Source organism: Molossus molossus, unplaced genomic scaffold (assembly GCF_014108415.1).
Source record: "Molossus molossus isolate mMolMol1 unplaced genomic scaffold, mMolMol1.p scaffold_m16_p_8, whole genome shotgun sequence".
NCBI lineage: Eukaryota > Metazoa > Chordata > Mammalia > Chiroptera > Molossidae > Molossus > Molossus molossus.
In genome coordinates this window covers 34,913,589-34,939,937 of record NW_023425402.1, presented here as the reverse complement: position 1 = coordinate 34,939,937, position 26,349 = coordinate 34,913,589, and the positions used below count along the sequence as shown (strand labels likewise).

Sequence of the window (26,349 nt, the reverse complement as noted above, 5' to 3'; positions counted from 1 at the left end):
AAGTAGATTATTTTGCTAGCAAATTGTTGTGTTTTGTTTTTGATCAACAATTTGGAGAACTGAACACGAATTGGTTGCTGGGGGGCACAGCATCAATCTCCAACAACAGACTGATTCTTTGCACATTTCACTGGGTGTGGTGATGGGAGATAGCACAACTATGCATTTTCAATGTGGATCTTTAAAAACAGCATCAAATGTAGAATATGCCAGTCCTTGGCCTCCACAGATAACATTTTATCCCCCATCGACAATGTAAGGGGCTCTGGAGCTGATGGCTTTAGCAGTTGACAGAGCCTATCAAATTCTTATTAAAATCTCCAGAGCTGGAGACAATGAACAGCAGTTTGCTGGTGAGTGAGCAGATTTTCCTTAAGGGAAAGAATATGTTCAGCATTGCTGCTTCTTTGCAAACAACCTTGCAGAATGGGTGCAGCTGTTCTGCAAATTATTTTTGTGATGGAGAGGGACATCTTCTACCTTTTGTTCTTTGCCTCAAGTGGGCATGAAAAATACATACAAACACACTTGGATAATCTTCCCGACCTTAGTTTCTCTCTCTATTCCTCACTTCCTTTTTTTTTCTTCCTCATTCGCTTATTGATTTGTGCTGCAGGGGAGAAGGTCTTTAGGCCTGACCTTCTCCCTCTGGTGACATAAAAAAAATTGTAGGGGAAAAAACCAGCTCTTGTAGAAGGACCGAAGGACAGTTCCTTTGCCTTTGAGGATTCCTGGGCTAGGGAATGACCATGGGCTCTGTCGGTTTAGAAGAAGGGGTGTGTGTCTGAGTAGCTGCTGCTGTTCCTCCCGAGGGTCACTGCTTCAGCTGGCTGCTCTACCACTGAGGAGCCGAGGTTCAGGACTCCGGAGCAGACGTTACATAAATCAAAGCCAATTTACAAGGGAAGATTATTTTAACCTTGGAATGTCACTTTTGTATCTCAATATATGGTCCATTATTTAACCTCCAGGAAAGTTGCACTCTGTCCCGCCCCCACTCTCTCTGTGCTCGTTTGCTACAGCCAGACCATCCTGCAGGCAATGAATTGCAAAATGAAACAACCTCAGTCTCCAAGAATAGGTGGGGGTATGGGGGTGGTACCGCCAAGTAAAAACATGCATCTCGCTCATCATGGCACATTTGGCCCGTTCCTCTGTGAAGCTGATGGTGAGGAGAGGGCGGTTACCCTTCAGAAACATTGGTCAGTGTAGGTACTGGGATGTTGGACCTTGCCTTCTCTGCCCATCCTGGTAGGACCTCAATCTAACAGCTCTAACTTTTTGCAGAAAGAGTAAAGTGTGTGGGAAGTGACCTTGAGTTAATTCCTATGTGGGTCTACAGCCTTCTGATGCTAAGCACGCATAATGCATCATTTGGGGAAGAAAAGCTATGGTCTCTGTCCTACCCAGGGGTGCTCCTGCCCCACAGCCCCACTGTGAGCACGTGTGGACTGAGCACCTGGGAGCCTCTATCCGGTCATGGTGATGCGGTAGCTGGGCTTCTTTCAGCTGAGTCAATTAGCTAAGCTCGAAGTACTGGCTCGCTTTTGGCCCTGGCTGGGTAGCTCAGTTGGTTAGAGCATCACCCTCATACCCCAAGGTTGTGGTTTAATTTTTGGTCAGGGCACATAAAAGAATCAACCAATGAATGCATAAATAAGTGGAACAACAAATTGATGTTTCTCTCTCTCTCTAAAAATTAATAATAGTAGTAAAAATACTGGTTTGCTATCAGCAAGACTCTCGGTTCACCTGCTTTTGGATACATAACCTTAAAGTTAAAAAATTTACATTCCCAACTTTAGACTAAAATATACATGCTCCATATATCTTCATTTAAGGGAAAACTGACTCATCGGCAAGATAAACTATATATATAAGCAGTGTTAAGAGACCTGTAAAAATAGGAGCTTTAAAAGTTTTGCAAGGGATAGCAAATATTTAAGTAGCTGAGTCGCAACTTGGTAAATTTTACACCAAGAATGAAAGTAATATAGTGTATTCTTTAAGTCTTTCTAGCTGACACTGTGACATCAGCGCCAACTCATTCTCATCACTTTGAAGCATGTATGCTAAGTCCTATTTTGTAATAGATGTCATTGCAAAAAATAATTGTATTTTTATTAATTTTAGACATGCTTCACATACTTTTTGTCACCTCTGCCAAGCCCTCATGTTTTGAAAAAGCTAGTATAGATCTCTTCAGAGAATGTTTAATTATACCCCAAACACTATTCCAAATACAATTCTCCCTGGAAAATCTAAGTAAATGAGAAAATTTAAGATAGGTTTATGTAGGAAGTGTAACAAACTTTCCATACTCTTGACTTTAAATTCATCAGCCACAAAGGATCTAGGTCTTTATGTTGAACTTAATCTGATGAAAGAAGAATTGGGATTTTAAAACTGAATTAGCTCGTCATATAATAAATACTTTTCAGAGCACCTGCTATCTTTAAGGTCTCTGCTGGCACATAATGTCTCTCTGGGATTTCTAAACCAAAATGAATAGCAGTAGTCAGGAATTAATTGGAAGAGAAAGCAAAACCATAGAGGAGTGTCTCCGAATTTGGTTCTGTGCAGTGGCACAATGACCCACCAGCCGTATCAGTGATAAGCTACTATGTATACAAGGGGCCCTCAGGGGACAGAGTGCCTCACACCAAGTGATCGGACTCTAGATATTTATTACTGAATGATGATGAGTCTATCAATGGTCTCACGTAGGTCTCTGAGTCTTACTTCACTGCCAACACCTGTTCCTCTCCCTTGGTTGTGCTTCCTTGGGGAATAAGAAGCAAAACTGTCTTGCCATTTGCCTCTCAGCTACTTTCGTGTCAGAATCCCATCCTAACTGGAACATAAAAACCTTGGGGAAGTTCAAAGTGGCTCCTCCATGGAAGGCAGGGGAGCCCCAGTTTTGCCCTATGGGGTATAAATATTTGCTTGTGATTTTAGTGTAGTACCTATTGGTTTTGATAAGAAATCTATCAGCCATTATGTTACCCAGAGCTTCAAGGTAGCAAATAATCTCTTTCTGCCCTCAGAGAAACTAGATATATGACATTATCAGTGGTGAAATATGATTTTTGCATTAATTGTTTGCATGAAATTTTTTAAATTTTGAAGTAAAAATTTTTTTCCTTATAAAGATAATATCCTGGTTTTTTAAAAAAACATACTGAGCAAAGGCTTTTTTTGGGAAATATTTTCAATATGGAAAGCTGTTAAGAATGTGATCATGTTTCAAAGTCTGAGCAGTTAGGCATTAATGAGGTCCCCCACCGCCCCCAAAATATGATCACATAGCCCTGGCTGGGTGGTTCAGTTGGTTGCAGCATTGTCCCTTCCACCAAAAGACGGTGGTTTTGATTCCCAGTCAGGGCACACACCTGGACTGTGGGGTCGATCCCTGGGTTGGGGTGCGTACAGGAGGCAACAGATTGATGTTTCTCTCTCACATATTTCTCTCTCTCTCTCCCCCTCTGTCTTTAAAAATCAATGAAAACATATCCCCGGGTAAGGATTAAAAAATATGATCACATAAAATATCTGTATATATAATATGTGGGGAACAAAAGGCCCTACCTTGTTATAATATCCACCAAGAGTCTGATGTATTCCTTGTGTTCCAGGAGGTCCCTGTATTAGAAATAAATCAGAATAAAAACCTAAACTTTTACCAAACAATGTGAATTTAAATAATGTATCTAAGAACTCTTACAATCTTAGTTAAGAAAAAGGGAGAGTCTGTTTAGTCAAATCTTTCTTACGAGAGAATTGCAGGGGCATTAACTCATCAGGTTCCTACAGGTATGTCTTAGTGACATCCTGCAAGGGTCCAGAGAGGTCCTTACGGGGAACATGCAACATTTTACCAGAAGGTCAGCCATCAGCATATTCTTTATGAAAAGGAATTGTACCCTTAACACTCCTTGCGGGAAGAGGTTTTAGCTCCGGTTTATTTTTGACACTTCTCACGGGGCTTTGATCAATGTGTTACAGAAATGTGCAGCCACGTGTTATTAACCTAGAACGTGTAGAAAATATATGCTTTCTAGTGCTTTACTCATTTGAATTAGGTGAATATGGGCTGCACACGACTTTCAGGCCAGAAAAAGATGTCTGCTCCAAGACCTAGGACTTAAGATATTTAAATACTCATACTTTGCAGGTTACATGGAAATATTTGCTAAGTCCTATGCTGAGCTCTGGGGAGACAGGAAAGATGTAAGGGCATTTTCCCCCCTAAAACTTTCAAAAAGAGAGAAAGAGAAGAGTTTTCCAAATTTTTCAGGGATTATACCTTGGGGAGAGGGCCATGAAACAATACAAAGCTTAGCATTGCTTGAAATCAAGTAGTTGAAGCTGAGAGAGAGAGTCATTTCTAAAAAAGATCGCATATTTGATCTAGAGCTCGCAAGAGCCCAGGAGAAAATATTATAGAGGCAAAATTCTTTACATTTTACCTCAGAAGGTAAGACAAAGAAAGATTATGACTGAGTATATCAAACATTACTATTGTGCTAAAATTATTATTTTTAAGAAGGTAATGAAAGCTTTAAAAAGGGGAGAAACATTTTAAGGAACCACCGTCAGCTTCCCTCACTGATCTAGGTACCATGCTGGAAAAGTTAACGTTTGACATTCGTGGCTGGTATTTCTTATGAACAACCTGTGACTACAGATCTCTTCCAATATCAGACCTTTGCATCGCGCCACTAATGTAGAGGACACAGAGAGGTAGGCGCGGATGTCAGGAAGCAGGTTGCTATAGCTCTTAAGAAAATAATAGGCCTCCTGAGTAACGGGGACGCCTGTGATTGGAAAGACAAATGATGCTGTTACCTTGCTGAAGTAAAAACCAAGCCAATGTCAGAAAAGAACTCTCGTTGCATTATATATTGTTCATGATTTTTTTCCACCAGCCAGCTTTGTGTGAAGTGTCCTAGGCCAGTTAGAGGAAGTAATGAGGAAAGCAATCGCTGAGTTGGAGGCTATTGTGCAAAGTTTCCAGCCATGAAGATGCAGGTTAAAAACTCATCCTTGAAAGTCATGAGACACGAGATTCCATACACATGGATCCGTCTGCAATTATCTCATGAGGTGAGAAATTTTAGACACCACACGTAGTGTCATTAAAAGGTAGCTTAGGAATATAGGCATAGTAAGTGCTTGGTAAATGGTGAATGTGTGTTAACAATGACAATTAGATGAAAGAATAGTGATGTGGTGGGTAAGTGTAGCTTTATACACATTCATTCTAGTTAAAATGAAGAGTCTCATAATTAGGGATCCCAAACATGACAGAACAATTAACAATACAGTCTCTCAAATAGAGCAGAAGAAGCAATCAAATAAGTTCAGCAAATATATAGTGTTTATTGTATGCCAGGTATTATGCCAGGGCTTTATATGGATTAATTTATTTAATCCCCACAGGGATACCATGAGATCTGTACCATCATTCTTTCCAATTCAACAGTAGAGAAAATGAGGCTTAGAAATTGTTAACTGGCCCAAGGTCACACCACTGGTAAGTTTGGACATATTTAACTCAGGCAGCCTGTGTCCAAACTCAGCTCTCATCTACTCTACCATCTTAACCTAAAAGCATACTGTCAGCCTAAAATAATTTCTGTAGTAATTTAAAAAAATTCATGCTGACCGTGTCCTTGAGAATACTGGGTGATCATTCTCCCATGTTCTACTCCCCATACTGAAATTGAAAAAAAAAAAAAAATCAACAAAACTTGTCCTCAGCACTTCTCATGAGCCAGTACTGTGCTCAAGGCAGGAGGGGGAGACAGGCACTTTGCCCATAGATGGGGTCCCCCTGGACAGCTGACAGAGCCTCCCCGTCTATTCCTTGCATCTCTAGTCTAGTTGCATCCACTCGCTCAAGACACGATAGGAAGATGATGCCTGAATATTACAAAAAGCTCCTCTCAATCTACAACAGTACTAAGAACGTATCCTGTCTTTGTTTGCAGAGGGTAGGAAAGCAGGTAGTCAAAGAATATAAGACGTGGGAACCCTCAGAGGGGCTCTGGAAGGGAGTAAGGAAAAAGAAGCAGAGCCGCAAATGTGTGATAGGGGTTGCCTGGCCCAGAGCCCTTGACAGTGTGGCTGAAAATAGTAAAAATAACAGGATGGTGCTACTTAATTTTAAAAAAATTAAGTGGGAATTGGATCTGACCTTTTACTTTTTGGTTAATCCTCACCTGAGGATATTGTTTCCATTGAATTTTAGAGACAATGAAAGGGAAGGAGAGAGGGAAGGAGGAGAGAGAGGGAATCACTGATGTGAGAGAGACACCTCCATTGGTTGCCCCCGCATGTGCTCGGCAGGGGGCCAGTCAGGGATGGAAACTGCAACCCCAGTATGTGCCCTTGATTGGGAATTGAACCCGAGACCCTTTGGGGCATAGACTGATGCTCTAACCATTGAACACACCGACCAGGGCTAGGCCTGACCTTCTGTATACTGGATATCTGCCTATGGCATATAGGTATATTCCATAGACACAGAATATAGTCCTCATCCAGAATCCTGATTTTGCTGTTGAGTTTTCCACCGAGGTAGAATAGGAGAGCTCAGTGCAGCTCCTCTCTCTAAGAACAATAGCAAGAGCTTAGCTCACTGAACAGAGCCACTGGCCAATAGAAAAGTTTGAACAACATTATTCAGATATCCACAAGATTAATAAACCCTATAAAAGTTACTGCCACATTTTCATATGTTCTGTTCTTGCCATAAAATGTCATATCCACAAAGCAGTGCTCCAAATGGGGTCAATCTGAAATTTTAGGCTCTACTGCTTAATCCACTGATGAGCATTTATGATGACATTTTTCTGCCTTGTTCTTTTAGTCACTGGGATGCTGTGGGTACCACAAATTTCAAGTTTAATATAACAGATTTTATAGCTAACAGTCTACCCTGCAGGCAATACTTTACACAAACTCTCCCAGAGGGCTGAAGAAACCCTGCAGCGACCGAAAGAAGATGCCACTACAGAGTCCTCGCGCTGTCTACCTGTACACTGACTGCAGTCTGTGTATACACGGACTCACTGGGTTGTTCTCAAACTGTCAGAAGCAAACAACCTCAATCAATGTGGAGATAGTGACCACAGAGAAACACTATGCACATACATGCCAAGAGCAACTCTGTTTCCTGTTAGAAAAACAATCCAGACCCTAGGGTCTTGGAACTGGAGGATGTCCTATTAGCCACCTTCCCCAAGAGATGTGCTATTTTTCTATTTCCTCTTCTGGCCCAAAGGCAAGGTTGGAGAAGATCCAAGGAGTCATTTGTTCCCTAGTTTAGCAAGAGCTCAGTCTTGTAGACTATCAATCAATTCTGAGGAAGGAGAAGCTAAAGACTTGTGATAAGTGACAAGTCTCCTGGCATTACACAGTTTTAGCAAATGCTCCAGGGCACTCAAGGGGTCATTTTCTCTGAGGTTTGCAATTATAAGCACTCGTCAAAAAGATGCATAGATGACCCAGGCTGAGGGGAGAAGAGAGGCCAGTTATGGAGGGCACATTAGCCTTAACTAATGCTCTCAGAAGTTCTAGTAGGAAAACTATTTGAAGGTTTATAGGAAGGAAAAATGTCCCAAACCTTGCTCATGATAGTGACTGGCAACACAGAGATACAGAACTCAGGCCTGTGTAGGGCCTATCTTTTATGCAGTTCTACTTCACTCTATTTGTATTGGGTTGGGAGACACAGGCCATCTAGGTTAATGTGACAGGTACAGCTTTAAAGTGCTCATGCACTCCAGGAAGACATACCTGTTCAAAATCCAACTGTACTTAGGTATAATTATCTGAGAGGTCTATAAACTTGGCATGGCTAGAGACCCTGATGTTATTTTCTTTTGCAAAGAACCATATTAGTATGGAGAAGTGAATTAAAGTTACATTCAGTTTGGGAGTATATATGCTCAGCAATAGTTTAAGAAGTTTTTTTTTTTTTTCTTTTTTGCTAAAATCTTGCTAGATTTTAGAAAATAGAGAGAATATGAAAATAGAGAAATATGATGTCTGCCCCCAGCGTCATCAGATGGGCAGTGTGAAAATGAGCAGTTTCTTGCATTATCCTCCCCTTAGTAGATTTCAGTCTGGGCTACAGGTTCCCTTACATTTAAAAGTTCGAAAGCGTTCTTGGTTAGAAACCATATGTCTCAGGCCTGGTCCTGGCTGCATTTTTTTTTTTTTTTAATCTTCACCCTAGGACATTTTTCCATATTTTGTTCAGGAAGAGTGGGAGGGGGAGAGAGAGAGAGAAACATCGATGCGAAAGGGACACATCGAGTGGCTGTCACCCGCATGACCAAGCAGGGCCAGGGACAGACTGCAACCGAGGCATGCGCCCTTAGCGGGAACCGAACCCGGGTCCCTCTGGACCGCAGGCCGACGCTCCAACCGCTGAGCCAAACTGGCCAGGGCCTGGCTGCATTTTTGTTGCCAGCCAGCTGATGTAGCTCACTTAGCTCAAAGAACTCAACTTTTGCACCACCACCCCCTTCCCTGTTCTTAGCTGAAAACTCTCTGTGCCAGTTAAGGTTTGGGTCCTGTGATTCAACTTTTTCACACCCTAGATATTCTGAATCAAGATCTCCATGGCTCCTCGGTCACTTACTCTGCTCCCTCTCTGATCCTCCCTCCTGAACTATTTTTCCTTTCTCCCTTTTCTCTAGATGCATCCTTCAGTTCTTCACACTGCTGACTAGCCTCCTTGAGCCATCGGGTGCCCCTCTCTCTGGGCACCACAGCTCTTCCATCTCTTGTTAGGAACTCCTTTCAGGATTCACAAATATCTATTTTTAGGTTACCCATACCTGCCTTCTGACCCTGTGGGTTTCCAATGAGCTTCAGTAACAACTTTTGAAGGACCAAAAACCTCTGTGAAGAAAGTCACTGGCAATACTTTACTAATCAACTGTCTTCAAAACATGTTAAAAAATATAAAAATGAATAGAAAGTTTGTTATTGGAATGTCATTTGGGATAATTTTCAATAAATTGTTCCAATTTTCTAAAAGCTAGTGAAAAAAAATAAGGCAGAGATCAGTCATTTCTTTTCCCTTAGTACTAAAAAATACCATTATGAAGCCTAAATTCATTCATAGCAATGGGAAGCACCTTTCAATATACAGTATCTTGGAAAATCTAATGCCAGAAAGTTTTTCTCTCATATAAATGTACATGTATAACATTGTATATAACTTGTACTCTGAGTACAGGGCTGATGAGCATGTCTATTTTCCCAGTTGGAAGTTCTTGGTAGCAAGGAGTTTTAACTTTTTACCTTATCGTAACACAGGATACAGTACATGGTGGTTTTCCCCTCCTCCCAAATGTTTGTTGAATTCAGTAGAATCACTACTTTCACAATAAAAAATCTGATGGGAAAGCCAGTTTCATGCTTGTTGGTTTTGGTTTCAGTTAGAAATGACAGCAAACAGAGCAAAGGTCTTGCTGCTTCCAAACTCGCAGATGACAGGGCCAACAGCTTTAGATGAACCCAAGAATCTGGCTAAATAATTGGAAACTAAGAAGAGTTAAGAGATGTGCTGGGGAGTAGGAACAGGGGAGATAGCACCGAGGGAGGGAGGGGTACAGAAAAGGGGGGTGGAGATTCTGAAGACTGCGTCTTTGCCTGTACCACTGTCAGGCCCGGGGCCACTTTGGCATGAGGGTCTGAGAAGTAAGCTACTTCTTCTGAATCAAGTATTGAGGTTAACTTTGGTTGTAAGAGGTGTGAACTCAGAAATAAGCTCAGGGAAATTCATATTTCAAGCTAATCAGAAGGGCATATTTTATTCATTTGGCCAATACACAAAGACATAATCACTAAGTTGGAAGTGCCTGCATCCTTAAAGAGATGTTTTCAAATGTTGTTGTTTTTTACATTGAAAATATAATCTAATGAGTTTTTCTGGATGATGAGTATGTTAATGAATATAGTTAGGTCCAACATTCTTAGAGAAATGAAGTTTATAAAGACTTGAACAGAAGAAAATAGAAAGGATGGGAGCAAAGCAGGTCGAAGAAAACGTTACATGAGGATGATAAGGACAGAACTGGGGAAAGTATCAACATGCCTGCTTTAGAAATGTAAGCCCTGGACTAAGTCCTGGGAAAGAAATAATGAGCAGATGACGGAGACTGAAAAAAATGGGATAATGCTAATAATATTACTAAATAACAATAGTTTTCCTTTGAAAATAATTGTGTGGCAGGTACATATATTATTGCAATCCAGTGAGGAAGGCATTACTATCTTACACACAATAAAAGGTTAATCATCTTATTCAAGGTCATACAACTAATAGACAAAAGTTAGATTTCAATCCAAGTCAGCTTGACCCCATGGCTTTGATCTCACAGTAAGTGGGGTGACAGAAAAAAAATATCAATCATCGTAAAGCTGCTTTTAAAAAAAAATCATGGAGGACATTCAACAGAAGCCCTTAATGAAATAGAGAATCAATAAGGGGCAAGCAAAGAGCGCTCTGGGACATGGTGTAGATACACATTTTCAAAGATTTAGATGATAAGAAGAGATCAAGAGGAGGTGATCAGCATGGGAAGAGGGTAAGGAAAAGAGAGAACCACAGGTAGACACAGAGAACTGTTAAAACCAAGGTGGGCTTGGATTAGAGAGAAAGGAGAGAGGTTTCTGAGAGGGTACAGGAAAGAAGTGGGCAATCTTAATCAGCATCTTAAACAACTTTTGAAGTTCAAATGACACCAAATAAAAGGTAATAGCATTTATGAGATGATAGAAGGAAAGAAAAAATAAAAATGGTCATTGTTGGCAGAGAACAGACTCGCTAACCCAGAGAGGAAATTGCTAGGGGATGACTTTGATAGGCTGAAATTCCTATGAGCATGAAATTACAGTGAAGAACAGTTGTGGGAAAGCTGTCACACTGCGAGAAAATGAAATACCCTTCAGATAAAACAATAGAACCATTGTATTTGATGTGGAGGAGAGATCTGTGTATTAGCATTCTGGGAATCTGAAGGATTTAAGTGATACAATCCACTGGTTTAAGCATTCGTCAAGGACATCTTTTGGGGACTTCCTCCAAAGTAAGTAATAGCAGTTTTGTTAGAAGTCAGCAGCCACACACTCATTCTTGGTTAATCTCTGGAAGTCCTGGGCTGCTCTGTGATCCATGATCTTTTCTCATCTCAGCCAGTTTTCCCCTGACAGTGGCATCTACCTGCACCATACTTTGAAAGATTGATAGCTCCTAAGTGTCTCAGTCTAAGATATTGCCAGCCTCCTTGGTTCAGAAGTTCAGAAGCCGTGCGATTAATAGGTGAGGAATTGCAGCAAAGGCAGCTTCTGAATCTTGAATGAGAATTTTTCACATCTGCCACTTTGGACATTTTTCAAACGATTCCCCTGTGTGTTCCGGGAAGTGCTCACTTGAACTGGGTTTGTCTCTTCTGGCCTGCACACTGAGCTGTGTAATTGAGGGAACTCAAGCATAGGCAGTTTATGGTTGTATGAATAAGCAAAATACTCAATATGTGACCTGATTGTTTTCGAAAATTGCACAGTCCCTGGTTTTACTTGTCATTTTGGAACAGAAGTGGGAGGATGAGACTGTGACAGTGAATATATTCAATGGTTATAATTAACCCATTTCATGAAAGCAGATTTTCTAAATTATGCTATGAAGCTCATAAATTTTTAACACTTTATTTTCTGCAGAGGTGGGGGGGAGGTGTTGAGAGTGTTTATTTTCTCTGATCTCATGAAACAAGTCAATCAAATTGATATAAAGGCATTGCATTATTGATAAGAGTGAGATATTTTTGATTGGTTTCCATGGCATGATGAGTAGGAAAAAAACGATTCCTCCCCTTAGTGCTGCCATTATGCTTATCCATCCATAAAATGTTTCATACTCATCTCTCTCCAGTATGTCCTGAAACAGGAAAAATATTATTTGTCAGCTTCTTGCAATACAAGGAGCGGCAGGAATTTTGAAAGGTCCTTGCCACCCCACAGAAGCAACATCACTGACCCAGCACAAGGTGATAAAAGCCATAGGGACATGAAAACTAGTAAGGATGGAGATGTGTGGAACAAATTAGGTGTATCCATTGGTGTCCCCCAAAGCCCACTACCAACGAAACCTGTTCTTGGGGAAAAACTGTGCCTCTACCCCCTTGTCTGACCTCAGGAATCTCAATATGCCACCCAAATCAGGAGGGAAGTTGGCTCACACAGCTGCTTCTATCAATACTTTGGGTTTCCATTTACTGTAATTAAGTGATAACATTCACTCTCTTTAGAGGGCTGGTAGAATGACAATGCTTCATGTGCAAGGAAAATGCAATTTCCAAGGCAAACTGCTGGGATTTAAGATATCCAGGCTGATGGCCCTGACTTACACACTGCTGAGTTACATAGAAGCCAAGAGCATGGGCAACATTGGAATAGTTAGGGACATTTTGGACAGCTCTGGAAAAAAAGCAAAATGGATAATCTGTAGGCTGTATTTTGGGGGTGGGGTTATAGTCTCCACTTTCAGTGTGAATGTGTAACATCAAGGTTTCTCTCTGATCTATCAGTTATGCTAATGATACATCTGCAAATGACAATTCTTGGCTCAAGTGAACACCATGGTTACAGAGGGTGTGCTCGGCAAAGTTCTAGTAAAAAATACTTGAAGACTTCCTTTTTAAAACACCTAGGCCGATCCACAAAAGAGTTCAGGCGAAAGAGAAATCCTGACATTCTAGGCCAGTGAAGAAGTTAATTGTAATATTAGCCTTTGCTAATCCCATAAGATTATTTTTCTATATATAAAAATAAATTTAGAATATTTCAAGCTTGCTGAAAAGTATAGAAAATTATACAATAAATATCCGTGAATCCACAATCCAATGTCAGATCCTAACCATCTGCCATATTTGCTTCAGATCTATTTACTTTTGAACAAAAATACAGATATAGCTCAAGTCCCTTCAAGTCTTATTTTTCTACCAAAGTTCCTTCCATGTTTCAGAGCTCCCCAGATAATGCTGAAAACTTGTTCCTTCTCTAGTCACATATTTCTTTCAGTATTACCTTTGATCACAACAGTTTTCTACCACACTGTAGTCACGTAGAGAAAACTGACTGTATGGATTTAGTGAAGCTCCTTACTTTTCAAGGCCCAGAGTTTTCTTACTGTTAAAAAAATGGACATAATCTGTTCTGCCTACCACACAAAGCTATACAGGTAAAATTAAATACCGTATGGAGACACTTTTAGAAACTCTATGATTATTTTGGAAATAAGTCTCCCTTTTTGAGTATCATCTCAAAGGCCAATCAGATTTTTTAATCCTCACCTGAGGACATTTTTCAACATTTTGTTGAGATAGAGTGGGAGGAAGAGAGAGAGAGAAACATCGATGTGAAAGGGACACATTGAGTGGCTGCCACCCACACGACCCAACCAGGGCCGGGGACAAACTGCAACCGAGGTACATGCCCTTAGCGGGAACCGAACCAGGGTCTCTCCGGACCACAGGCCGATGATCTAACCGATGAGCCAAACCGGCCAGGGCCAATCAGATTTTTTAAAACTTTAATGTTTACCCACCACAGAGAAATGGTGCTTAATCCATGCACTGGCCCAACCAGTAATACGTCTGGTGAGCATATCAAGGATTTCAAATATTCTGTTCCATCATTGTTATACAGAATACATGTCAGCTTAGATGTCTTAGTAGTTGGTTTCAATACCATAATCCAAGTTGGAAAAAAGTAGGCAGTGGCTGTAAAATTAAACCTTCTTCTCCAGAGTGTGGCTATAATTAGTAAAAAACTCAGGAAGTCAGAGAGTGGCTACTAATGTCCCACTGCTGCTGTTCATAGGGAGAGAAAAAGGGTAATTAGGGAATCAAACCCAAGTGCTCATTTTCAAATTCACAACCTGATATCCTCAGCTGCCTCACTTGCATGTCTACGCATTCTGAGGCAACACAAGGTGACGCTGGAATTCTAGCAATGTTGGCAACAGCTGTTTTGTCTGGGACCATGACCCTCGTGGGGGACAAGTGGTAATAAAATGATTAACTGTCCATGTCTCCATATTATAGGTTTTAAGTATCTTTATTTTTAAATCTGAGAAGGCCATCTTATTTTTATTAAGAAATAAAATTACTATTCCCATTGATTCAAATAAATGGTTTTAGGTTCATTTTCTCTGAAGATAGTATCATTATAGTACATGGCCTTTGGTTATTTAATAGACTCAAGAGACTAAGATTCTTTGCTGAAAGGAAAACTGAGAAATGTGACAAAACCCTGATCAGTTTAAGGCTTCTGGAAGGGATGTTAAGAATATGAATTAGATCCCCATCAAGACACCATGAGCCTCAAAATGCATATGATCACATACAGGGTGTTTTAACAAGAAATTAAATGATTTAATCAGACAATTTTTGTCATTTCCTCTTATTCAGCAGTCCAAATGTTTTTGGGCTACTAATTTGTTTTGGAGGTGCGCTTTGATCTATGCTGAAAACAATAACTTTGCACCTTGAATTCTCAGCACATAATCAAGTTGGAGATAAAAGACATAAAAGTTGGGGTAGTGGTGGATCATGGGGTATGGGTGCAGTGAGGCATTTGTTCTATGGTGTTTTGAGGGCATAAGTGTTCATTTCTATGACTGTCCATCTGATACAACACACAGCTTATCAGAAAGGAAGCGTCAGGTCTATCTGTGGACAAAACAGACGGACTTATATGTGATTAGAGTCTTCATCTTTAATGAAAAATGTGGTACCCACTGCATTTAGGCAAGACTGAAATTAGATGGGCTACTATCAAAGCTTTGTCAGTTTTCTTGTTTTCTGTTAGTAAACAAGTCTACTCCCCGTGTATGTAAAGATTAAAAATAACATGTTAAAAAATAATGTTGCCTTTAGAATCATCAGCAGAAATGATGATTTCATCACATCAAAATAAAAATCTAACCATCTCAGATACAAGCACACATACTAAGACTTACAAAAGGAGATGTGACAGGTTGACTATTTTCCTTGCCACTTATTACCACCCCCCTCCCCCATTAGGCCCTACGTGTAATAGCCACTCAGCTCCAAAACCTTTTCTGGTGCTCTTCTTCTCTTAGGTTCTTTACATTTATTAACTATAGTCAACCCTTTCCTACCTCAGGCCCTTTGCACTTCCTGATCTCTTTGGTTGGGAAGTTCCTGCTCTGGCCCTCACATGGCTAGCTCCTTCTAACATTGTCATCCAGAAGATGCTCAGAGATCCAGCTGGAGCATTTTATCTAGAGTAACAACTCTTCCTTCCAAATCATTCTCACATTACGCACTCAATTCCCCTATAGCACCTCAAGCTAACCTGAAATTGTTTTGTCTACCTATTGAATTGTTTATTAACCATTGTCCCCCCGCCCCCCACACAGGGGAGTGTAAGTTACTGAAGGTAGAGGCCTTGTTTGTAGTTTGTGGGTTACTATGTCTTTTGAAAAACCATTGTATACTTAATGTTTATAATAGTGATTAACACATGGTAGATGATCTATAAGTATGTGTTAAATAAATTAATTTAACTTCATAGTCTAAATTTACTCTTTTAACTGTGTACACTGTGGTATAACCATGACCTTCAGGACTGTGCAATGACTCATGCTTTAAAGGTGAAAGAAGTTCCTCCATACTGAAATTAAAGCTAAAATAGAAATGACAAGGTTATATAAGTTTAAAATCATATTGTTGTTTTAGAAAAGAAGCATAACTTCCATTAGAGTCAGCTTCCACAAAATTAACACTGTAGAGGTTTGTCAGCATTTTATAATAGATGAGCATTAAAGATCCATGAGCTAAGGGTTTTCACTTCAAGAGAGCATGATGTTGACACTGAAAATGGCTGTAGATGAAATAGCATTTGTATTTAAAATACAAGATAAGCAGAAAATGCAACAAAACTCTAAAAATAAAATTTGAAAATCATGTGGATTAACAATTAAGCACCAAACACTGAAAATGTCCATACCTTGGACATCCTCCAAAGGACTGAAGTGTCCTTCTTTGCTTAGAGCTTTTCCGGTGAAAACAGTAGAGGGAGCTGCTGCCCCATGTTACAAATTGCTTAAATTTCTGTTTTCAACATAAATTGCTATGCACTGAAATGTGACACATTTGAGCCCACTGCTCAATTCTCATAGTGCAATAATGAAACAATGCACGAAAACAATGCCGGGGGGAGGGGGGGGATCAAGAGCCCTGCCTGGAACAGAAAGAAATGATAACACATTTTAAAATCAATGTGGTTTTTAATAAACACTTTTTACAGTGATGATGAATGAGAAGTAAAGTTAATGTCGAATGGGTGGGCTAACATACTTCCTGTAATGGCTCATTAGCTAAAGTCTCCTGCTGTCCCTCCCTCTCTGCCTCATTTCCAGTGGCTTTCCTCTCTTTTCTAAAGCAACAAAAAACCAGAATATTTTTAAATAAACTAAGACATTTCAAGTCTCCAGACTTTCCAAGTCTCATTATCATAACATAAGGCCACTATTTTCTGTGGCTTATGCTACTCAGATAACTGGAAGGCTTTAAAGAAAAAGAGGGATTTTTATTAGAGTGTGAAGGATAGTAGTTTAGACTTAGAGAAGGTCACAACTAATAAAATGCAACAGCTCAGATCATGGATAAACCAGACCCACAAGCAAGGAAGAGGCTGTAAATCCGAGGAGAAAAAAACCATCACTGACTCCTTAGACCCAGTTGTGATTGCCTGGTTGTAACGTTTATGTATCTCTTCATGAGTAGATTTGCATATTTGAATAAATATTCCATATGTAGAGTATGCGGTCTTTCATTTTAGCACATCATTGAAAGACATTCAAGTTTTTAACTGAATTTTGAGGAATCTGTAAGGAAAAAATGGGTTGGTTCCCTTACAGATTCAAGACAATCTCTTCTACCTACAATGTTATATGAGTGAATGGATGTTCAGAAAGATCACTGCGTTTGAGTATATCTAGATAGAGCCTTACATTTAAAAGAAAGTTCTCAGGCATACATGGCATTTGATTCTCCTCCCAGCAACAGAGCAAAGTAGATGTGGCAGGTTCTGTCATTTCAAATTTACGGAAAAGGAAAGTGAGACATGGAAATGCCAAGGGAATTGTCCAAGGTTAGGGTCCCCGCTGCCCTCTTACACTGCCCTGCTGTCCCGAGGCACCTCGGTGCCCTGAATTACCTGGGAAAAATCAAACCTTCTGTGTGTGGTGTTTAAAGTAAAGCTGATCTAGTAGAATTGTAAACTGGAAGCTTGTCTTTCACATCTGTGATCTAGTAGAATAAAGGTGGGTTTAGGGATCAGTTCCTGGGTTTAAATTCTGGCTCCCCCCACCTACACGTGTGTGATGCTGGGCACGTCACTTTAGTCCATTATGAAATGAGGACAGTTTCTACTGCTCTTGATGGCTGTGAGGATTACACAGGCACGGGCAAGAGGGTGCCTAAGCAGAGTCTGCAGTAAGCTCTCCCGATCATGTCTCTCTTTTGAACGTTTCCTCAGAAGTGAGTGATATTTCCTTCCCCAGGGAGATGCTTAATGCTCTACGAAAAATGTCTCTCTATCATAATCTTGGTGTATTTGCTGATATTAGCAATCCTAGACATTTCTACTTCATGGTTTCCTTCCAGTGAAGACTGTTCATTCAAAACAAGAAGGCAGAAGTTATTTGGGGGCACCCGGAAACTTTTCCCTTTTATTTTATAGGTATGATCAACTCTGCTTGTTAACAGGAAACTGGATCGATCTTGTATAAAAAAATGTGTTCATTATAAAGCGTTGTGGCTAGCTCTGTTAACCAGTTAACTGCTCTTCAATTTCAAGCATTCTAATTAAGAATAATTTTATTATATGAAGATTATATGTATGTAAATTTCAACTAAGTCTTCCCCAAAGAGAGGAAACACTGCTATTAAATGTCAGGAGATGGGGAGCTAAAATGGGGCAATATGTATGACTTTAAGGAATCACCAAATTATCAAGAAAACTAATATTAGTTCACTAGATCTACTTTTAGTAAATATTCCATATTAGATCTTTTTCCCCTAGGACATATACTATCTCAGGGGGAAAGAAGTTGTCCTCCCACAAATATATATATGCTAAAATGGAAAGTTGTGGGAAATTATTCTTTGTAAACAACACATCTTTTTGGTACAAATATTTCTTTAAAAAGCAAGAAAATACAAATTTGGCTTCAGAACAAGGAATCACAAGTAGAAAAATTTGTTAAAATGTTTTAATTATAGGAGTTGCTTTGGGCCATTAGAAATTTCTTTTAGTTCTATTTAAAAAATTTTTCCTTGGTATTCCCTAAATAACAACACTGTCTTTGATTTAGGAACATCTCTAAAGTCCCACAAGGAAGACCATTTTCTTGAAGAAACTGAGTAAAATATGCTGTCATGAAAGGGTCCAGGCTTACTATAACTCCCATTCGTCCTCGGTTCTTTTCAGATAATTACTCGGAAGTTGTTCCTCCCCTAACTTTTCTCAAGGCTAATTACTCAAACATATATGCTAAAATTATATACTACTCACTCATCTGAAGGATATTATATATTCTTTGATTGCTATTTGATAAGAGAGATAAAACTAATATATTTTTAGATTTCAAATTGTCTTAAGAAATTCTAACACGTGCTTTAGGAATCTCACACTCAAAGCCACTAGGGTGAGTCATACGCCATCTCGCAATCTCAACCAGAAGTATTTTAGCTCCGACCAACCTTTCCCTCTTTCTCTTATTACCTTCCTTCCTGCTGCAAAGTAGGGCTCATGTCACATAGGGTCCAATGTTGAAAAAGACAAACAAATGAAACATAATATTTTGACTTTAAAAAGTTCACAAGGGAAGAGGGATGTCTCTTAAGCTATATATATATAAATTGAAAAAAAAACAAAAACAAATAGTTCCATGGGGCATCTTAACGGAGATAAAAAATATTCTGCTGATACTTTAAAATAGGAAGTAGTATGATAGCTACAATGAGTGACACTTACTCTCTCAACAATCCAACTCCAGGGTGCCGCTAGAGTGACCTGTCAATGAGCTCTGGCCATGGGACTCTTCACTTAGAACTCTTCACAGATTTTATACTGCTTCACGACTTGGGGCTGACATGACGTTTGCCAGAATCCTGCCTGGGCTTGACTTCTCAGTGTTGTGTCTAAGAACTGCCTGGGCTGCCTGCCTGTCGCCAGTTCCCAGAAATTCAGCACTTTATGCTTTTATTCAGGCTGTTTCCTCTTCCAGGAGAAGTTAGCTTGCTTTCTCCTTCCCTTCTATTTATTTCACTAGACAAACCTTCTCAACTTCTAAAAATAGCTTTATTGAGGTATAATTGATATACAAGAACTGTGCATATTTAGTGCGCTCAATTTGATGAGTCTGAACAAATGCAAACACCCATGCTACAATGTCTCTCTATCTCACGACTAAGCTGACATGGTCAGTACCTCCCAGAATTTCCTTGTTTCCTTTAGTTTTTCTGTTTGTTTTAGTGGTAAGAACAGCTAACATGAGGTCTATCCTCTGAACAATTTCTGAAGTGAATATTACATTGTTAACAACAGGCACTATGTTGTACAGTACAACTCTAGGATTTATTAATCTTGCATAACTGAAACTATACACCCACTGAATAACAACTCTCCATTTCTCCCTTCCCCCAGCCTCTGGCAACCACAATTGTGTTCCCTGCTTCTGTGAGTTTGATTATTTTAGAATCTTATATAAGTGGAATCATGCTGTCTTTGTCCTTCTGTGATTGGATTATTTCAGTAGAATGTCCTCCAGGTTCATCCATGTTGTAGTGACTGGCAGAAGTTTCTTCTGTTGTTTTAAGGCTCAACCTTTGTGCTTCAATTTTCAATTCCTGAAGGACACCACCCCAACCATTCTCTCTCCTAAACTGTCGTCCTCTATTCACATTCCTGTGAACTAAACTTGAATCCCTAGAGGACAAGGACACTATCTTACTTGTTTTTGCAAGCCCAGCTCCTAACAGTGTGTTAGGCACATAGCAGGCTGTAAAAAAAATGTTCCTGACACTGCTAAACACTGTGAATTAGGAACAGTTTGATTGTTTCCATGAGCTCACTTTCTTGATATATTAGTTAATATGATCTTGAAAGGACTTATTTTGAAGAACTCTGTTCATTTCTAATATTTGGGAAACAACAGTCCTCTTGCTAAAGTGCATTATGCTTAGAAAAATCAAACACGAAGGTGGCAGAGAAAACTGTTATTTTGCCTTCCTTTTTAATGCTGCCCTCAGCTACTTCTTGTAAGTATGAGTCGGTGCTTCAGAGGAGTTTCTGCAGCATGCTGGCATAAACATCATCAGGTCAACCAAACAGGCAAAAAACTCCAGAAAAATCCAAAAGCTGATGTAAACTGTACCTAAGAGAAAGTTTTGTAATACTTATATTAGGGAAAAGATATTTTAGTCAACTAGAGGAGTTATTCCAGAATCAAAAAGACAAGGAGTTTCCCTATGCCACAATTCTTATGCAGAAAATGAACTGATGGTGTAGTCTCAAACTTTTTCTTTTAAGCAAAAGCTGACCTATAATAAAAACCTTCTCTTTTTTGCTTAGATTTCCCCCATTATTTTTGTAGTCTAACATATTGGTATGTTATCACATACAAAAAATAATAACACATTTTCTTTTAAATACTGTGGACATGGGATTTAATGACCACTGTGTATCAGACCTATAGCTGAATTTAAATTCTAAATCTAATACTTGAAATAAAATAAATACCTCTCTGTCCCAAACATTCTTACAATAAAGTGAAACCTGTAGAATTGAATATTCCAAATATTTTCATATAGTTGCATATTTCTTAATCTTTTAAATTTTCCAGTCAACTCATTTGATCTATAGCTGAGAACTTAATCTATAATCCTTTGGTATAATCCTTTTCTCTCCTAGACATTTGGCAAGCTTGTCATAAAGGCCTTCATCATTCAAATTCCTCCTTTGAGACAATTATCCTGTCTTTAAAAATATATATATCTTTATTGTCTAAAGTATTACAGATATCCCTCTATTTCCCCCCACTGGCCCCCTCCACCCTGCTCCTGCCCTAGGCCTTCACCACACTATTGTCCATGTTCTGTTTTGAATACAGCATCATACATTTAGAAAACTACACAAAGGTCTAATGTTGCCCGTTAGCATTCACCAGCTTGTATTCGTTGTAGCAGAAGACAATTACTGAAAATCCTACAATGTATTCTCTGTTGTTCCAGAAATCTTGGAATCAAAATCAACAAAGCTGATTCCTTTAAAGACTGGATTCCAGGATGTCCAATTTATGCTGTTCCCCCACCCCCGCTTGCTTTTATAATCAATATCAATTGACACCAGTACGTTGCTGGTAGAACAATTCCCTTGAATGGTTATAGGGATGAAATGAAATCCATGACAGGACAGCAATCATGTTTGGCACATGACCACACTCTATTAGATTCCCAAGGTTCTAGGTCTGGAGTCCTCTAGTGGTTGTTCAGGTCTTTAAAAAGTTTCTTATTTTTTTGTTCTTCATTTTCTCATCTACAAAATATATTCATTTGTTTACTCATTCATTAAATAATTAATAACCACATGCTACATGCCAGAAACTGCTGGGTAATGGCGATAACACAGAAGCTTAAAGAAAATTCACAGGGCAGTGGGCAGAAAAATAAGGAAAATAACAATTACCAAACAATATGCTATATCTGTAGGAGGTAGAATATTATAGGGTCACGGAAATGACACCACACATGCTGAGAGCCCTAGCAAAGGCCATGTAGGAAAACTGATGTCTGAGCCAAATCATGAAAAAGAGAGATGCTTTCCTAGGTCTGTGGGAGAATATTTGCAAAGCATGGCATTTTTGAGATCGTAAAGGAAGATTGCACTGTAGATTGCAAAAGAAGGAAGGACACAGAGAAGGACGGGCAAAGACAGGTACAGGGAAAACTATGAATTTCGAGAATGGCATGTAGAAAATGTGAAATCCTTCTTGAAGGAAAAGATAAGATATTAAACAGTATTAAGCCAAAGAGTTACATGGTCAGAGTTATGATTTAGAAATATTACTCCGTGTATAGAAGGTGGAGAAAATGAAATGAGTCCAGATCTGAGGTGGCTACAAAAATACAAATTCAATTTGACAAGGGCTGAACTAAGGCCATGGCAAAGAGGAAAGAGGAGGGGATAGGCTCATGGATGAGGAAAGAGGAGGGGATAGGATCATGGATGAGGAAAGAGAGGAGGGGATAGGCTCATGGATGAGGAAAGAGGAGGGGATAGGATCATGGATGAGGAGAGAGGAGGGGATAGGATCATGGATGAGGAGAGAGGAGGGGATAGGATCATGGATGAGGAGAGAGGAGGGGATAGGCTCATGGATGAGGAAAGAGAGGAGGGGATAGGCTCATGGATGAGGAAAGAGGATGGGATAGGCTCATGGATGAGGAAAGAGGATGGGATAGGCTCATGGATGAGGAAAGAGGAGGAGATAGGCTCAGGGATGAGGAGAGAGGAGGGGATAGGCTCAGGGATGAGGAGAGAGGAGGGGATAGGCTCAGGGATGAGGAGAGAGGAGGGGATAGGCTCAGGGATGAGGAGAGAGGAGGGGATAGGATCATGGATGAGGAGAGAGGAGGGGATAGGATCATGGATGAGGAGAGAGGAGGGGATAGGATCATGGATGAGGAGAGAGGAGGGGATAGGCTCATGGATGAGGAAAGAGGATAGGATAGGCTCATGGATGAGGAAAGAGGATGGGATAGGCTCATGGATGAGGAGAGAGGAGGGGATAGGCTCAGGGATGAGGAGAGAGGAGGGGATAGGCTCAGGGATGAGGAGAGAGGAGGGGATAGGCTCAGGGATGAGAAGAGAGGAGGGGATAGGATCATGGATGAGGAGAGAGGAGGGGATAGGATCATGGATGAGGAGAGAGGAGGGGATAGGATCATGGATGAGGAGAGAGGAGGGGATAGGCTCATGGATGAGGAAAGAGAGGAGGGGATAGGCTCATGGATGAGGAAAGAGGATGGGATAGGCTCATGGATGAGGAAAGAGGATGGGATAGGCTCATGGATGAGGAAAGAGGAGGAGATAGGCTCAGGGATGAGGAGAGAGGAGGGGATAGGCTCAGGGATGAGGAGAGAGGAGGGGATAGGCTCAGGGATGAGAAGAGAGGAGGGGATAGGCTCAGGGATGAGGAGAGAGGAGGGGATAGGCTCATGGACTATTGGGATGTAGAACTGACATAATTTAGGAACTGTCAGGGTGTGGAGGATGAGGGAGAGAAGAACATCTAGGATTATTATTAGAGCGTAGTTTGGGGCATGCTTTTTTTTTGTAGTATGTAGGAGGCCTCCAAGTGGAGATGCTGAGCTGGCAGTGAGGTGTACAAGTCTGGAACTCAGGAGGAACACCTGGGTTGGAATAAAAGACTGGGGATCTTTAATCCAGGCGACATATAGACAGAGGAAGAAGGCACATCGTTAATGAAGGACACCAAAAAGAATGGTCCCAGAGGTAGGAGGAAGAAGGGCAATGTCACTAAACCAAGAGAAAGAGAGTTTCAAGGAGGGAGCAGTCACCAGTGTAGATTCCTGCACAGCCGGAAGATAAGATGAAGCCTGAAAGGTGCCCTGGGAATCTCACACCCCAGAGACCACGGTGACTGCAGAGAGAACAGTCTCAGAGGAGCAGCTTGGACACAAACCAGACTCTCGTGGGTTAAAGAGTCAGCAGAACCACAAGAAATGGAATGCTTTTTCTAGAAGCTTGGAGGAAAGGAAAAGAACAGCTAATTGGCTACAAGATCTTTATTAGCAATAACATTGTGTGAAATTGTACTAACAAAACAGTGTATCAAGAAAAGTGCGAATGCTTCCCTAGAGATCTAACTCACTACCAGCCTGGCTGTTAAGGAGCTGAGGAGATGGAGTCAGGTGGGTTTGGAACAGGATTCATTTACTTGGAGTCTTGGCTTAGGGTGCGTGTGCAGACAGTATAGTTGTTCCTGTTGTGTAATGAAGGTGTGGGCAAGGTGTGCGGACAGCTATCAGCCTCCCTCATCTCTTGATTTCTATGCTGGTGGGAGGTACAGGCAGTACAACCATTTTAAATAGTAGAAAGATCAAAATCATTATCTACAAGGGAGTAAAACAGCCCTTAGACAAACACACAGGAATAAAGAGGGATTCTCTGCAAAACAGTCATCCTACTGTTTACTCACAGGTGGTCCTGGGGGTCCTGGTTTTCCTGGAGGACCTGTTTTTCCTCGTCTTCCCTGGAAATAAGAGAAACAGACAATAAATGATGTGACTCCATTTTAAGATGAGACAACATTAAATGGCAATGTTAAAGACAGTAAAAATTAAGTAAAAGTTTAAAAACAATTCCAAGTCCATATCATCTTTAAACATCAATGAAGTCTAAAAGTTGTGGGCCAAGCCCTGGCTGGTGTGGCTCAATTGGCTGGGTGTTGTCCCAAAAGGTTGCCGCCTGATCCCCAGTAGGGGGCATGCAGGAGGCAGCCGATAGATGTTCAGCTCTCACATTGATGTTTCTCTTTCTCTCTCCCTCTCCCTTTCTCTCTCTCCAAAAATCAACACAAATATATATTTTTTTAAAGTTAAGGGGCAAATCTTAATAACCAAGATGAGAAAAATAGTACCTGGAATGAATAAATCTGAACTCTGATTAGCAGCCCCTGAGACCCTAGCAAAGTAATATAAAGTATCAGAAAGATGGTCTAAGATCGCCTTTTATCTGATGAGTCTGTGGTTTCAGATGTTATAATACATGTATTTATCACCTTAAATTAATGTTTTTCAAAATGTGGTCTGAATTGTAACTTTATAGGAGTTACATGAAGCTGTGATTGGATGTAAAAATGCACATTCCTGAGCTCCATCCTAGACTTACTGGTTTAGAATCTCTGGGGAAGGGAGTGATGAATCTGCATTTTTAAAACCACTTCAGGTAATTCTTATGCTCACTAAAGTTTGACAAGCACTTCCCTAAGACATACCATAATTATAGATGCTGTATAAAGCACATTAACTAACTCTTGTCTTCCCTTTGGATGGTTAAGCTGTTTCATAAGTGAACTAAAATATATACTTGCTTATTAATTTTCATTATTGGAACTGAATGTTAACTCTCCCAAGTTCACAACCAGCTAAATTCCAATTGCAAGTTAGAAAAATAAGATTTCTCCCCTTTTCCAATAGAAGGAAGCAAGCTTAGGTATTGAAAGCATATGTTTGGGCCCTGGTCTGTTAGGCTCAGCAGTTAGAGCATCAGCTCACAGACCAAAGGGTCAAGGGCATGTACCTGGGTTGTAGATTCGATCCCACGTGAGGCAACCAATCGATGTGTAACTCTCACATTGATGTTTCTCTCTCTCCCTTCCTCCCTTCCATGCCATCTAAAAATCAATGAAAAAATATCCTCAGGTTAACAAACAAACAAAAAAATTAGAAAGCATATGTTTTGAATGAGAAGCTTTTGTGCCCTGGCCAGTTTGGCTCAGCAGTTAGAGCGTCGGCCTGGGGTCCAGAGAGATGGGGGTTCGGTTCCCACTAAGGGCATGTACCTCGGTTGCAGTTTGTCCCCGGCCCTGGTTAGGTTGTGCAGGTGGCAGCCACTCGATGTGTCCCTTTCACATCAATGTTTCTCTCTCTCCCTCCCTTCCACTCTATCTGAACAAAAAATGAAAAAATGTCCTCAGGTGAGGATAAAAAATATATATATATAGAGAGAGAAGCATTTGTGAGCATATTATATAAATATAGCCATGCTCTATTTTATTACCATATTGGTAGTATAGTAATACTTTTTAAAGCTTGTTTCTACTGAAAAAGTGTTGGGTTGACTTCTTTTTGGGAGAATTATAAACCCAGAAAGGCCATTTCATTCACTAATTTTCTTGCTCTGAAAGTATCAGGCAAAGCTTGATCTCTTCAGTTTTTATTTAGGCTTGAAGTAGGGTAGCAAGTCCGATTCCAGGTGAACCAGTGAAGTAAGCTCTGAGAGATAGGTAATCACACAGCATACTGTGATCGGGGGGCTAAAGGCACACCACCAAGGCTTGATAAAAATAGCAGTTGTTTCATAAATAATCCTAGCTAAGACCTACAGAACATATTCTAAAGCATTTATTAAAAATAAAAATACAAGTAATGGTGTTTTCATTTACCTTTTGTTTTAGAGATCTGAACCTTGGAGTTCCTTTGGGAGATT

At 40.2% G+C, this 26,349-nt stretch overlaps 1 protein-coding gene across 1 annotated transcript in view; it reads right to left on the bottom strand.

Annotated features, from left to right (window-relative positions):
- Window positions 1–26,349, bottom strand: part of COL19A1 (collagen type XIX alpha 1 chain) — a 325,038-nt gene that overhangs the window by 82,345 nt on the left and 216,344 nt on the right. The window contains exons 16-17 of the mRNA XM_036248752.1: window positions 24,338–24,391; window positions 3,589–3,642 (exon numbers count right to left, since the gene is read on the bottom strand). Coding sequence (XP_036104645.1) covers window positions 3,589–3,642; window positions 24,338–24,391 — 108 coding nt within the window. The remainder of the gene's footprint in view (window positions 1–3,588; window positions 3,643–24,337; window positions 24,392–26,349) is intronic.